This window comes from Hyperolius riggenbachi, chromosome 4 (assembly GCF_040937935.1).
Source record: "Hyperolius riggenbachi isolate aHypRig1 chromosome 4, aHypRig1.pri, whole genome shotgun sequence".
Classification (NCBI taxonomy): Eukaryota; Metazoa; Chordata; class Amphibia; order Anura; family Hyperoliidae; genus Hyperolius; species Hyperolius riggenbachi.
Genome location: NC_090649.1, coordinates 91,299,183 through 91,313,048, shown reverse-complemented (window position 1 = coordinate 91,313,048; position 13,866 = coordinate 91,299,183). Strand labels below are relative to the sequence as shown.

General features: G+C 46.7%; 1 protein-coding gene across 4 annotated transcripts in view; it reads left to right on the top strand.

Annotated features, from left to right (window-relative positions):
* The window catches only part of GREB1 (growth regulating estrogen receptor binding 1), a 198,631-nt gene that overhangs the window by 92,972 nt on the left and 91,793 nt on the right, over window positions 1–13,866 (top strand). For all 4 annotated transcript variants that reach the window (XM_068280291.1, XM_068280292.1, XM_068280290.1 and 1 more), the window contains 6 exons: window positions 2,044–2,229; window positions 3,228–3,578; window positions 5,897–6,025; window positions 8,185–8,289; window positions 11,325–11,522; window positions 12,375–12,555. In XM_068280291.1, the coding sequence (XP_068136392.1) occupies window positions 2,044–2,229; window positions 3,228–3,578; window positions 5,897–6,025; window positions 8,185–8,289; window positions 11,325–11,522; window positions 12,375–12,555 (1,150 nt within the window). The remainder of the gene's footprint in view (window positions 1–2,043; window positions 2,230–3,227; window positions 3,579–5,896; window positions 6,026–8,184; window positions 8,290–11,324; window positions 11,523–12,374; window positions 12,556–13,866) is intronic.

The following is a 13,866-nucleotide window of genomic DNA, read 5'->3' as shown; positions in this document are numbered from 1 at the left end:
CCGCACAGCGACCCTCTTCTGGCAAGTCAACGCCTTTGTGCATGTGCAGCTGCGTGTGTCCCCGATCATGGTTTCGTCGTCGTGAGCGCACTGCGCATGCTTGGAGCGCCCCCATCAACAGGAGGCGCGTGGACTGGGGCCACGCATCAAAAAAAAGTAGGGGGCTGCGTGGGGCCCGGAGGATCACTTTGTGACGGCGTGGGTACAGGACGTCTGCAGGGGGCTAGTAGAAGCCCCAGGTAAGTTAAACTCTTTTTTTTTTTTTTTCAACAGTTTAGATTCACTTTAACCTAAGCATTTCTTTATCCAAGTCATGGTTAAACTACTGTGAGAAAGCCCGAAATATTCTATGCAAAGTATCATTTTTCCTTCTTAGAACACAATGATTTTTGAGTATCATTTATCACTGATGCACATTTCATAAAAACCAAAAAGTCTGTAACACTACTTACAGCCCTATCCACAGAGTATTATTCAGTCCAAGGTGGACTTGATGAATTAGCAGAATAAAGGATAAAGGTCTGCTATAACCAGTGGTTCTGCATGTGCGTCTGGCTTACAAGGGCCTAAAGCAGGGGTGTCAAACTCAAATACAAAGTGGAGCAGAATTGAACACTGGGACCTAGTTGCGGGCCAACCTCAATGTCTAGTGGCCACCTCCCTCTCTTCTCCCCTATACAGATCTCTGGTGTTTAGTTGTCCTCCTCCCCTATACTGTTCCCAGATGTTTAAATTAGTGGTCCTCCTTCTTTTCCCTATACAGTTCCCTGGCCTTTAGTGACCCCACCTCCCCTATACCGTTTTCTGGTGTTTAGTGGTTCTTTATCCCTCCACTATACAGTTCCCTGGTGTCTAGTGGCCCCCTCCATCGCCTGTACATTTCTCTGGTGTTTAGTAAGACTCCATCCCTCCCCTAGACAGTTCCCAGGTGTTTAGTGATCCTCCCTCCCCTATACAGTTCCCTGGTGTCTAGTGACCCCCTCCCTCCCCTGTACTTGGCGTTTAGTAGGACTCCATCCCTCCCCTAGACAGTTCCCAGGTGTTTTGTGGTCCTCCCTCCCCAAAACAGTTCAGTGGTCTCAAGTGACTCCCCTCCATCCCCTATTCAGTTACCTGGTGTTTAGTGATTTCCCCCTACCTCCCCCATATGGCTTCCCTGGTGACCTACAGCTTCACCTCCAATATAGCTTCCTTGGAGGTCTAGAATGAGCCAAACATAATGCAGAGGAGCATAATTTGATGGCTCTGCGGGCGGGACGGAGTTTGACATACATGGCCTAAAGGAATGATTTGTATGTCTGGGGCAACTGTGGTGAAGTAATGCATTGTGGGTCTTCTTGCACACCTAGAAGTGAGCCTTACAATTTTTCAGATGGCAAAAATGTACTGTTAAGTAAAAAGTTTATACTTCAGATTCATAAACACTTCATAAGCAAACCTGTTTAAAAAAGCAGTTGGATACTTACCTAGGTAGAGGGAAGCCTCTGCATAATTCAGTAGGTTTCTCCGATCCTCCTCCACCTCACTGTTGCTCGCTGGGACCCTCTTCTTTTTTGTCGCAAAGCCCCCTCTACATACAAGCATAGTCACGCTGAGCCTGCTTGACTTGTGTCTACTCCTGCGCAGGAGCATCAAGCCACTTGTGCATGGAGGCAGAACCACGAGAGCAAATCTGGCAGGCTCTTATCGGTTTTGCTTTGAGGGGCCCAGCGCTGGACCGGTGGTGTTGAGGATGATGTAAGAAGCCTCAGGACTGTACAGAGGCTTTCCTCTACGGAGGTAATTATCTAGCTTTTGTTCAAAATTGTACCTCAGGTTGACTTTGATACTAAGTCGAGTAAATCACCCCACCAGACAGTAGGCCTAGTAGGCCCAACTTCCTTGCATCGCTTACCTTCTCTTACTGCTATTTTCCATAGGCACAGAAGTGTGTGTGTGGGAAAGGGGGAATTGGCACATAGTGAAAAATAAAGTTGTAGGGGACTATGTGCTAATATTTATTATAAGCGTCATCAATATAATTGTGATTTGCTGGATTTGCAGGACATGGGAATTTCCCCTATCTGTCTGGCAATGTGAATGATGTTATTGTCAGCCCTCTCTTATACAACTGCTACAAGAATGCACAGTCCATGCCCAAGACCTACGAGCAGTATGGGCCCACCACCATTCAGCCCATCTCGGAGGAAATGCAGCTCCTGCTGACTGTCTACTACCTTGTCCAGCTTGGTGAGTGAAGACAACGATTCTGGTTGTAACTCGGCCTCCTATTGATGTTGAACTCCTTGTAGAGTTATGAGTAGAGAAACCTCGCCACAGCACTACCCACATAAGGCACGCAATTGGTTGATTAATATGTAAATAGTTTGTAAAGCCTTTAGGCTGGGTTCAACCAAGCCAGGGGGTGTCCAAACTTTCCTGGTGCCTGATATGTATAGTATATAGTGGTGAAGGTTGTGTTGATATTGGTCTTTTTGCAGGGAGGGAGGGGGGGGGGGGGGTGGTTAGGGTTTATCTCGGGGATGGAGAGATTGGTTTGGGTTAAGCATTGGTGGGAGTCAGTTGGGGCTAGGCATAGGTGGGTGAGTTTGGTGTTAGGGTTAGGTATCGGTGGGGGAAGGGTGCTAGGGTTAGGCATGGGTAGGGTTCGGTATCGGTGGGGAAGGGGGGGTTGGTTAGACATTGGTGGGGAGGGGTAGGTTGATTGGGGTTAGGCATAGGTGGAAGGGGGTCCGGTTAGGGTTAGGTCACAGTGGGGAAGGGGAGGCGGTTGGTTCAGATTAGACATTGATGGGGAGGGGGGAAGATCAGGGGAGGTTGTGAGGGGGATTGGTTAGGGTTAGGCATTGGTGGGGGAGGTGTTGGTTAGATATCGGTAGAAGAGGGGGTCATGTAAAAATAGGGTTAGGTTTAGTGATAGTGAAATGTTGGTTACATTTACCAATATATTAATATCGGAATTACCACTGCCCAAAAGTACAATATCAGTAGTTTTACAGATTTTCTACTAGCGTCTACTTCCAGCGCCCAAATTTCAACGGCGGCCATTTTGCATGTACTCCTTGGAAAGTATGTGTGTTTGATGTCTCTGTGTCGGTCCCTCTCTGCACTGAACCTGAAAATGCTTATTGTACTTCAGTCTTTCATGTTTGCAATAGGACAGAGCGCATAAGAAGAGATGTATGTAATAATAATATAATAATTCTATTGTTTGACTCTCATGCCAGCTCCTGACCAAGTGCCTCTGATAGAAGATCTGGAGCAGATATTCATGCGTTCCTGGCGGGAGACACATCTGGCTGAGATTCGCCAGTACCAGCAAACCATGTCCCAGTCCTTCCCCCACTTCCCCAGCCCAGTGACTGCTGTGACGGCCTCTCAGCTGGCCTGGCTGGCTGGCCTGGCCGCAAGTTCCTGCAATGAGAGTGTGAAGATTATTGAGTGCAGATACTCCTTAGCTGAAGGACTCACTGAGATGTTTAAACTACTGGTGGATGGAAAACTCACCAAGACCAACTATGTGGCCATAATCTGCACCTCCAGGCCCAACTGCATAGACTCCTGCATCGCTATTACAGGTAGACTTCTTCATTCAGCGTATACAGCTAAGGCAATGTGAATAAGATATTTATTTGTAAATGACTCACGTTTTTGAGTGTTAGTAACACTTGGAATCTTCTCCAGTTTGTCAAGTCTTCCGGAAATAATGACATAGCTGAGACATTTCCTGCTGTAGCTCCGCAGGGCTCTATGTGCCTTTTATGGGCGAGTACATATACACTGTATAGCGCCGCTGCTGCATGAGTTGGGCGCAAAGGATTTGCCAATAGTAAAAATATCAGTAATTTAAATTTCCAATATTTCACTAATAGAAAAAAAAACGGAGCCCATTTTCCTCCTAGTGCCTAAAATGAACAACCCACACCTAATGGTTAAATCTAATCCCCCTCCTAATACCTAAACCTAATCCCCCTCCTAGTGCCTAAAATAACCTCCCACCCCAAACCTATCCAACCACCTAAAATGACTTCCTCTTCCTAGTGCCTAAAACTAACCCCCCACCTAATGCCTAAACTTAATCCCCCCTCCTAGTGCCTAAAACAACCCCCCACCCCCAAACCTACCCTCCCACAAGCACACTTAGCCCCAATTCCTCCTCCTAGTTCCTAAAATCACCCCCCCCCCCACCTAATGCCTAAACCTAATCCCCCCCTGTAGTGCCTAAACCTATTCCCCCACCTAATGCCTAAACTTAATCCCACCCTGTAATGTCCCAATTCCTCCTCCTAGTTCCTAAAATCACCCCCCCCCCACCTAATGCCTAAACCTATTCCCCCTCCTAATGCCTAAACCTATTCCCCCACCTAATGCCTAAACCTATTCCCCCACCTAATGCCTAAACCTATTCCCCCACCTAATGCCTCAACCTATTTCCCCACCCTGTAATGTCCCAATTCCTCCTCCTAGTTCCTAGAATCACCGAATTCCCCCACCTAATGCCTAAACCTAATCCCCCCCTGTAATGCCTAAACCTAATCCCCCCCACCCCCACTTGTTATTTTTAGCAGATCGCTAGTGTACTACAACCCTATATAGCATCTGTTTGGTCACTTATGTAGCCTATCGGTTACTACTCCCGTATCGGGTGCCCAACTAGCCACCTGGGTGCCTGATTACCAATAATTGGTGTCATTAGGTCGCTTGCCAAGCCGCACGCCCAAATCACCTGCTTTGTTTATAGTTTATGGTTAATTGTCATTCACACATAAGGTGGTTTGCAGCACACAGGCCTACACCACCCCCTCACTACCTCTTTCTGGGGTTCTCCTTCCTTTTTATGGAATCGGTTCCCAGTATTGGCAATGCAAAGAATGTGTCCAGCAGCATTCTGATGTAATTTCCCATTCACCTATAGGATTGGGCCATGCCACTGAGATGCATTGCTCTCAACTGCTGTACGTATACAGGACCTATCAGGGCTGCAGCTTCATACAATATTGTTTTATGGCTTTCCATACCTTATTACTGGAGTGTTTTGTATGAAGCACTTAATAGTAACTAAAGTGGGAGAGCTTTTATGAAAGCTTTTATGAAAAAGAGTATTACTCATGTGCACACAAAGCACTGTGATCGCTAACTGTAGTCCTCCTGTATAACACAGCTATGATATGTCCTTCAAACCACTCTAACATGCTTGAGGGCTCCACATAAGCGATATGTATTTGAAATGTATGAGTTAACATATGCTTTATGTAAGCTGCCATTTACAGAAACAGCTACACAGCATCTTAAAAAGAACCCTGAACCAAGTAAAATTATTTAAAATAAACACATGACGCAAATGATTTATACATACTTACCTCGCCCGTCAGTTCCTCTCAGAAGCTCACCATTTTCTTCTTACAACGATTCCTTCCAGTTTTGACAAGATTTTATTAGAACTGATATATATCAGTTGTTGTCAGTATTAACTGAAAAGACAACTGATGAGCAAGGTAATATCCATGTTTCTCTAAGGCTCAAGTAGGCGATATTACAGTTTAACAGTATGCTGACCAGGCTGCTGTTATGGGGTAATGGCCATTTTAAAATAGAGGACAGAGAATTCTATTGATCACAGTGGACAAAAAGGATTCAGGAGAGGAAAAAGAGATTGATGAGTAGACTACAGGGGAGGTAAGTATGACCTGTGTATGTTTATTTTGACTTTTAATTTTTAGTTTAGGTTTCTTTAAAGGTATAGAGAGGTTTCATATGCAGTTAAAGGGGCACTATGGGAATCACTTACACCCTTGAACTGCCATCTCTTCTCCTTTCTTATAAGTAGACTTATCCTTTAACATGTAGTCACTTGCCATGTTGAGATGTAAATGTAATCTCCATTGACTTTATACAGGGAAATATCAGTCTCGGATGCTAGTTGAAAGTATGTACACTCCTGCGGATTTCCTGAAAGAGGTCAACTATGAATTGGTCAGTGGGAAGGTGGAATCTTTGGGAGCCTTCTTCAGCAACCTATGCCCAGGTATTTCAATATTTCTTTCCACATCTATTCATACTACTGACAAACCCTTTCTTGGTTAGACAAGGCTAAATAGCATTCCAGGGTTGCATTAGCATGGACTACATGGCCCAGTTCCTCTGTTGGGCTGGATAGTGCACTGGTTAAGGGCTCTGCCTCTGACACAGGTGATCTGGGTTTGAATATCAGCTCTGTTCAGTAAACCAGCACCTATTCAGTGAGGAGACCTTGGGCAAGACTCTCTAACACTGCTACTGCCTATAGAGTGCGTCCTAGTGGCTGCAGCTCTGGTGATTTGACTCCACCAGGAGAAAATCGCAGTATAAATGTTCTGTGTCAACGTGCAGTGTAACATCTTGTCACTAGAGGGCGGGTCTCAAAAACCTGAAGGTCAGTAGAGGGCGAGTCTCTAAAATCTGAAGAAGCACTCTTAGAATATTAGGGCTGGGACTCACAAGAGCTGCTTCAGCTGCCCTTTAAAATCGCCAGGGATTCCAAAAGTGCATGGCAATTGATAAAAGGAAAATATTTAAAAAAGGGAAATGCAAACAAATACAGAAACACACCAAAAAAATTAAAAACTGCACAATGCAGAAAACACATGGTTTTCCACACTACCTAGTGTGCTTTTAGCCTACAAGCCATCCACAAGATGGCAGCACTGCTTGTGCCTTTTGAATGATGGCCACAATCAAATAACAAGGAAGTAGCTTCCGTAAAAGTGTTTATTTAACACAATGATTTAATTTTAAAATTGATCATCACTGTTTAGAGGATACTGTGCGTTCAGTTGCCCTGAGGTCCTCTTCAACTTTTCTTCAGCAGCAGGAACTTTCTATAAAAGTGAATGTAAACCTCCTTATAGAACAATGTTAAAGAGAACCCGAGGTGGGTTTGAAGAATATTATCTGCATACAGAGGCTGGATCTGCCTATACAGCCCAGCCTCTGTTGCTATCCCAAACCCCCCTAAGGTCCCCCTGCACTCTGCAATCCCTCATAAATCACAGCCAAGCTACTGACAAACAGCTTGTCAGAGCTGGCTGTGTTTATCTCTATAGTGTCAGTCTGCTGCTCTCCCCGCCTCCTGCAGAACTCCAGTCCCCGCCTGCATCCCTTCCCTCCCTGCTGATTGGAGGGAAGGGACGTGGGCAGGGACTGGAGCTATGCAGGAGGCGGGGGAGCAGCTGAGACTGACACTACAGATGTAAACACAGCCTCACAGCATGGCTGTGATTTATGAGGGATTGCAGAGTGCAGGGGGACCTTAGTGGGGTTTGGGATAGCAACAGAGGCTGGGCTGTATAGGCAGATCCAGCCTCAGTATGCAGATAACATTCTTTAAACACACCTCGGGTTCTCTTTAAGGTGCCATTAATGACCCCATTTTGAGGGAAGTATAATAGAGCACATTATAATAGAGGGTACTATAAAAAGAAGCACTAAATTGGGGGTAAGAATAATAATGAGCACATTAATAAAAAGCACTAGGATAATGAGGCAGTATAATGATTGGCAGTGTAATAGGGGGGTAGTGAAATAAACAGCCCAACTACTTAAAAAAAACATGGCAGCTGCAAAATAAACGCTGGGGTTCCTTGAGATCAAAAATTTTTTTGCAGGGCTTCCTCCAGGGTAAAAAGTTTGAGAAAGGCTGATATAGGCCCAGTGCACACCGAGCGGTTTTAGAAGCGATCCGCCAACCGCATCTGCCAGTAAAAATGCTTGGCTAATGTATTTCAATGGGATGGAGCACACCAGCGGTCTGAGGTTTTTTCCAAACCGCAAACGTGCCTCCTGCTGCACGTTTGCGGTTTGCAGAAGCGTTTCTGCCTCAATGTAAAGTATAGGAAAAACGCAAACCGCTCTGGAAAACGCTACATCAGAGCGGTTTTCCAGGCGTTTTTGTTACAGAAGCTGTTCAGTAAAAGCTTTTACTGTAACAGTATTTGTAATCTGCTACACAAAAACGCTCCCAAAAACGCTAGGACAACGCTCCCAAAAACGCTGTAACAAAGAAATGTTTTTCTTTAAAGGTTGTTATGCTGTTGTTGTTCAGGTCCGCCTTAAGTAGAGGTGAATGATTATTCCACCCCATGCAAGGTGGACACTGTGTATCCCACTACACCGAACTGATAACTGTCATCTGTTTCCTTTCACTAGATGGGGACATTGATTTTCTGCTGGATAAGTATTATCAGGAAAACCACAGTATTTCCCCTACACAGAAAATCCCTGCTGCAGAGACCCGACCACCTACATGTAAAAGTAAGTGACAGCCGTGGCCCGTGGTGACTTCAGAGCCTACATGGTCCACAGCCAACTCACTTTCCACAGAGTTTTCTCAGTATTTGCTTTGTCACCTTATCAGGGTAATGCCTGCTGTACTTTGTTTATGTTTTGTGTAATGAAGATAACAGTGATGGCATGACAAAATAAGGTGTCCATACATCTCTTAAATTTGGCGGCCGATCTACCATCCGATTCGATAATTATTATTGTATGAAGTGAAAACCGGTTCCGCCGAGAGTATGCCCAATCAACGATGCAACCAATTTCGAGCATGTATTTGAAACGCTGCAAGATGTCGGGCCACTGTGGTCAATTGGGTACACAGCAGTAACAGCGAGCGATAACGTGACGAGCGACGTTTCCCCCCTAATGTATACTGTAAATGTGCCCACCCGTGTGTGCATTTATACATTACCTGTCTGATGTTGCCCACCACTATATAGGAAAGTCCTATGTAGGATTAGGACTATAAATACAATTGTTTATCTCTTAAGTTTATTTTCACTGCAGGATTGCTTTAATCAAGAGTATTGCGTAGAATACTCAACCTTTTCTTTACAAATATGGAGACATAGGGCTTGATTCACAAAGCGTTGCAAAGTGTTTGCACGCTGGTGAAAAGCCCTTTATCAGTTTAGGCGTGATAAAAAGAAACTCGCGTAAAACAGCGCCCATTAAACCCTATGGGCATTGCGCGATTGCGCGCACAAGACTGCACGCAGGACTTTGCCCGCGATCAGCAGCACAAAGCAGTGATAACTCAGCTAGTGCAAAGGTTATCACGCCTAAAGTCTTTTAGGCGTGATAACTGGGTTATCACCGCTTTGTGAATCGAGCCCATAATATCTAAGTCTGTTTGTAAGTTTGGCCACTAGATGGAGCTCAGACATTCATATAGAAGCTGTGATTTACTTTCTAAAATTTTAGTTACCGTATTTTGTTCTTCATTGTTTTATATATCCATTATTGACAGGCAAGGTTTAGGTAGTATAGGACAGTGTAGTAGGTGAGGTTAGCCCATCGGCTTCTCATATCCTCCTCAACACCACGAGTGCTGTGCAGGGACCCTATAAACCTCTCCAGTAAGACCTTGTCAGATATGTCCTCATGGCAACACTCCTCTTCATGTTCAACTGTGGCTATACTGCACATGTGTGACATACCTCCCAACTTTTTAAAGGTCGAAACCTGGACACTTAGGCCACACCCCCTAGCCACGCCCACCATTTTTTTTTTAAATTAATATTTTTAATTAACTACTCCCGAAAGGGAGGCGCATGAGGGTGCAAGTGGGTGGGGAGGAGGAGGAGGGTGTGGGTGGCCAGAGAGGGGGGATAAAAAAAACCCGATCGAGGCACCAGCCCGGGGATGCGTATGCGGCATGGATGCCCGCCGCTATTAAACTTCTCCCTCCTTCCTAATGTGCCCCCCAGTGTCCCCTTCCCCCCGCAGAGTAAACAAATGTGCAGTGTGCTGTGTCAGGAAGCCGCGAGAAGAGCAGATGGGATCCCAGTACGCAGCGGAGAGGCAACGGTAAGAGTTACAGCCTGCTCCGCTGCACATTTGTTTACTCTGCGGGGGGGAAGGGGACACTGGGGGGCACATTAGGAGGGAGGGAGGGAGAAGCTTAATGGAGGCGGGCATCCATGCCGCGTACGCATCCTGGGCTGGTGCCTCGATCGGGGTTTTTCCCCCCTCTCTCCCCAGCGGCCGGGACAAAGGGGGCGGGGGCAGCGCGGGACAGCGGGACGGCCCCCCAAAATCGGGATCGTCCCGCCGAAAACGGGGCGCTTGGCTGCTCTGGTGTGAGTACAGTCACACTTGCGCAGTAGCACAAAGACAAATATCCACAGGCGGCTGTGTACTATTGCATAGGTATGCAAATTACACCAGATAGAAAATGTGTGCATCAACCAAGTGAACCTGACAAATCTGGCTTTGCAAATTTGACCTATTGGCTAATCACGAGACATTGCTCATGCAAATATGCATTTGCTTTCGCATGCCAAAATATGCAGGGTCGAAAACCAACACCGCAAAGCAGTCGCCCTGCGGGAATTAGTTCATGCTACATTAGCACTATCCAGAGGCGCCACGAGGAGGCTTCCCAATGCCCCCATACAACCGGGGGACTGCGGGGTCCCAGGCGATCTCACTGCCTGGAAGATTTTGCTCCATCGCGGGCGGGTCGTGAGTGCGTTGATATCGGCGTTCGAATGCCCGACGACTGACGCAATACTTTACCTGCTCCGGCGGCGCGAGTCCCCGCTGTCTCTTTTCCGCTGGGCTCCAGGGCTGCAGCTTTACTGAACTTCCTGTCCCGGCAGGAAGTTTAAACAGTAGAGTGCCCTACTGTTTAAACTTCCCCGGACAGAAAGAAGTGAAGCCAGCCGGAGCCCAGCGGAGAAGAGACAGCGGAGACCGGGGGACTCGAGCCGGCCGGAGCAGGTAATGTATGCGGGGGCGGCAGTGGCAGCACCACCACAGATTGTGATCGGTTTCATGCTGAAATCGATTCACAATCTGTTTGCAGTAAAGGCAGCCATACGATCCCTCTCTGATCATATTCGATCAGAGAGGGATCTATCTGTTGGTCGAATCTGATGGCAAATTGACCAGTGTATGGCCACCTTTAGAGTAATAGAGGCAGAGGATCGGTAGGACCAGGCAATGTGCATTATTTAAGAGGAAATAAACATGCCAGCCTCCCTATTACTCTCACCTCGGGTTCCCTTTAACAATTGATATGGAGCACCAAAGCCTGCCAAGGACAGCTGCATGTCAGAGAGGTGTAAGCTGGGGAGGAGGACAGTCTATTAATGGTTCAACAAATCAAAGCACATATAGCGGTGATCATTACCGGCTTAGCACCAATAAATATATAATAAAGTGGTTGAAGGAGGACCTCTTGTGGGCCCCCCTGGTCCAGGGGCGCTTGTACGGTCGCTACCTCTGCATCCCTTACTGCGACGCCACTGCATGCCAGTAAGTGACTGTTGTGTTTGCCGCAGGTTATTCAGTGGAGTGGCACCAGCTCCGCCCCTCCCAGTTGGCCGTGGCACAGAAGCTGTTGTCGCACGTGTGCTCCATCGCTGACTCCAGCACCCAGAACCTGGACCTGGGCTCCTTTGAGAAAGTTGAATTTCTTATTTGTGTCCCCCCGTCAGAGGTCATCTATCAGCAGACGCTCTCCAGTGTTTGGAATTCAGGTATGAATTGTCTAACCAAGCTTTTTTCTACACTACGGTATAGTAGGAATTACCTCAGAGCTGTATGTCACTGTCCTGAGACGTGTGGCGGTTCATATGAGCTGTAGAAGTTGGAGGAGTCCTCTCTTAATAAATCGAATGGGGAATTACAACGGCAGCTCGACCAGCTGATAAGGCTGCCTCTTACTGCACAATGAGAAAATAGATCAAACGTATTCCACTGCGCTCAACCAGTTAGTGTCTCCACAGATGATCGTTAAACCACCAATGAGTGCTGCTCCTGATTTACTCTGGGATTAGGGTAAATTTACTGGTGAAAACAGAAAAAAAAGAAAGGAGAGGAGCGCTCTCTGGTGCGTAACCGGATCCTTAGGATTACCACATCTACTGGCCATAGTGTGGAGGAAGCCAGACCGGTGAATTTACATCCAGGACACGGTGATTTGCAACATTGTGATAAGCTTTGTCTTATTTTTAACATCGTAAGTTTTAATTTTTCCTTGTGTGAGAAGCTAAATTAAAAAAAGTTAATGCACCAGAGAGCGCTCCTCTCCTTTCTCTTACTGCACAATGGAATGCACTGAATCGGCATCAGAAAAGTCTCTCTACCAACACGACTCCAACAGTAATTTTGTGTAATGTAATATTGAAACTGACGTTTTTTTCAGCTACAAGTCTTAAACATTGCTATAATTGCACATATTTTATATTAAATGATGTTATAAGTAGTCATTTCGCCATAGTGCCCCTTTAATGTCTTTTTGAATGTTTGCTGTCTGTAATGTGTGTGAGTTTTTTACCCAGGGGTCGGGATCTAGGTGGAGATAACGAGTTGTGTTTGTACACCTGTAGGTGTTCTTCTAGAGATTGGAGTAGAGAAGAAGCAGCTAACTAAGCAGTGCCTGGGGCACTATGTCATGAAGATGGATGCCGAGGCTCCTGGGAAATTTAAAGGTTTCCTACAGAGAACCATGCAGAACCCCCACACGCTATATGTCCTTCTTCATGACCACGCCCACTGGGATCTCACTAGGTAATTATTCATCTGTAGATGCCACGCCCACTCAGAACTCTGTATAGAAGGTCTTATGGTAAAGACCAGACAAAGATCAGATATAATTCTGCAAACTGTAAATGCTCTAACTCCCAAAGTCTTTATCCAACAGTAGTGATGTTATGTTTCATACTAACAGTATACTTTCATCAAGCACAATGGAATATAATCAATTCTCCCCCGATCCATTAAATCAGGGGTGACAAACTCAATCACGTAAGGGGCCAAATTGTTTATTAAGATTTAACATTTATTGTCTCAAAGAAAGTAGCATAGCAACAATAGCAACCGGGGGGATGGGAAGGCAGTGTGCTGTATCTGGATGGGAAGGCAGTGTGCTGTTTCTGGATGGGAAGGCGGTGTGCTATTTCTGGATGGGAAGGCAGTGTGCTATTTCTGGATGGGAAGGCAGTGTGCTGTATCTGGATGGGAAGGCAGTGTGCTGTATCTGGATGGGAAGGCAGTCTGCTGTATCTGGATGGGAAGGCAGTGTGCTGTATCTGGATGGGAAGGCAGTGTGCTGTATCTGGATGGGAAGGCAGTGTGCTCCTCTGGATGGGAAGGCAGTGTGTTGTTTCTGGATGGGAAGGCAGTGTGCTCTTCTGGATGGGAAGACAGTGTGCTGTTTCTGGATGGGAAGGCAGTGCGCTGTTTCTGGATGGGAAGGCAGTGTGCTCCTCTGGATGGGAAGGCAGTGTGCTCCTCAGGATGGGAAGGCAGTGTGCTAGTCTGGATGGGAAGGCAGTGTGCTGTATCTGGATGGGAAGTCGGTGTGCTTTTTCTGCATGGGAAGGCAGTGTGCTCCTCTGGATGGGAAGGTAGTGTGCTGTTTCTGGATGGGAAGGCAGTGTGCTGTATCTGGATGGGAAGGCAGTGTGCTGTGTCTGGATGGGAAGGCAGTGTGCTGTGTCTGGATGGGAAGGCAGTCTGCTGTATCTGGATGGGAAGGCAGTGTGCTGTGTCTGGATGGGAAGGCAGTGTGCTGTATCTGGATGGGAAGGCAGTGTGCTGTATCTGGATGGGAAGGCAGTGTGCTGTATCTGGATGGGAAGGCAGTGTGCTGTATCTGGATGGAAAGGCAGTGTTCTGTATCTGGATGGGAAGGCAGTGTGCTTTTTCTGCATGGGAAGGCAGTGTGCTGTATCTGGATGGGAAGGCAGTGTGCTCCTCTGGATGGGAAGGCAGTGTGCTAGTCTGGATGGGAAGGCAGTGTGCTGTTTCTGGATGGGAAGGCAGTGTGCTGTATCTGGATGGGAAGGCAGTGTGCTGTATCTGGATGGAAAGGCAGTG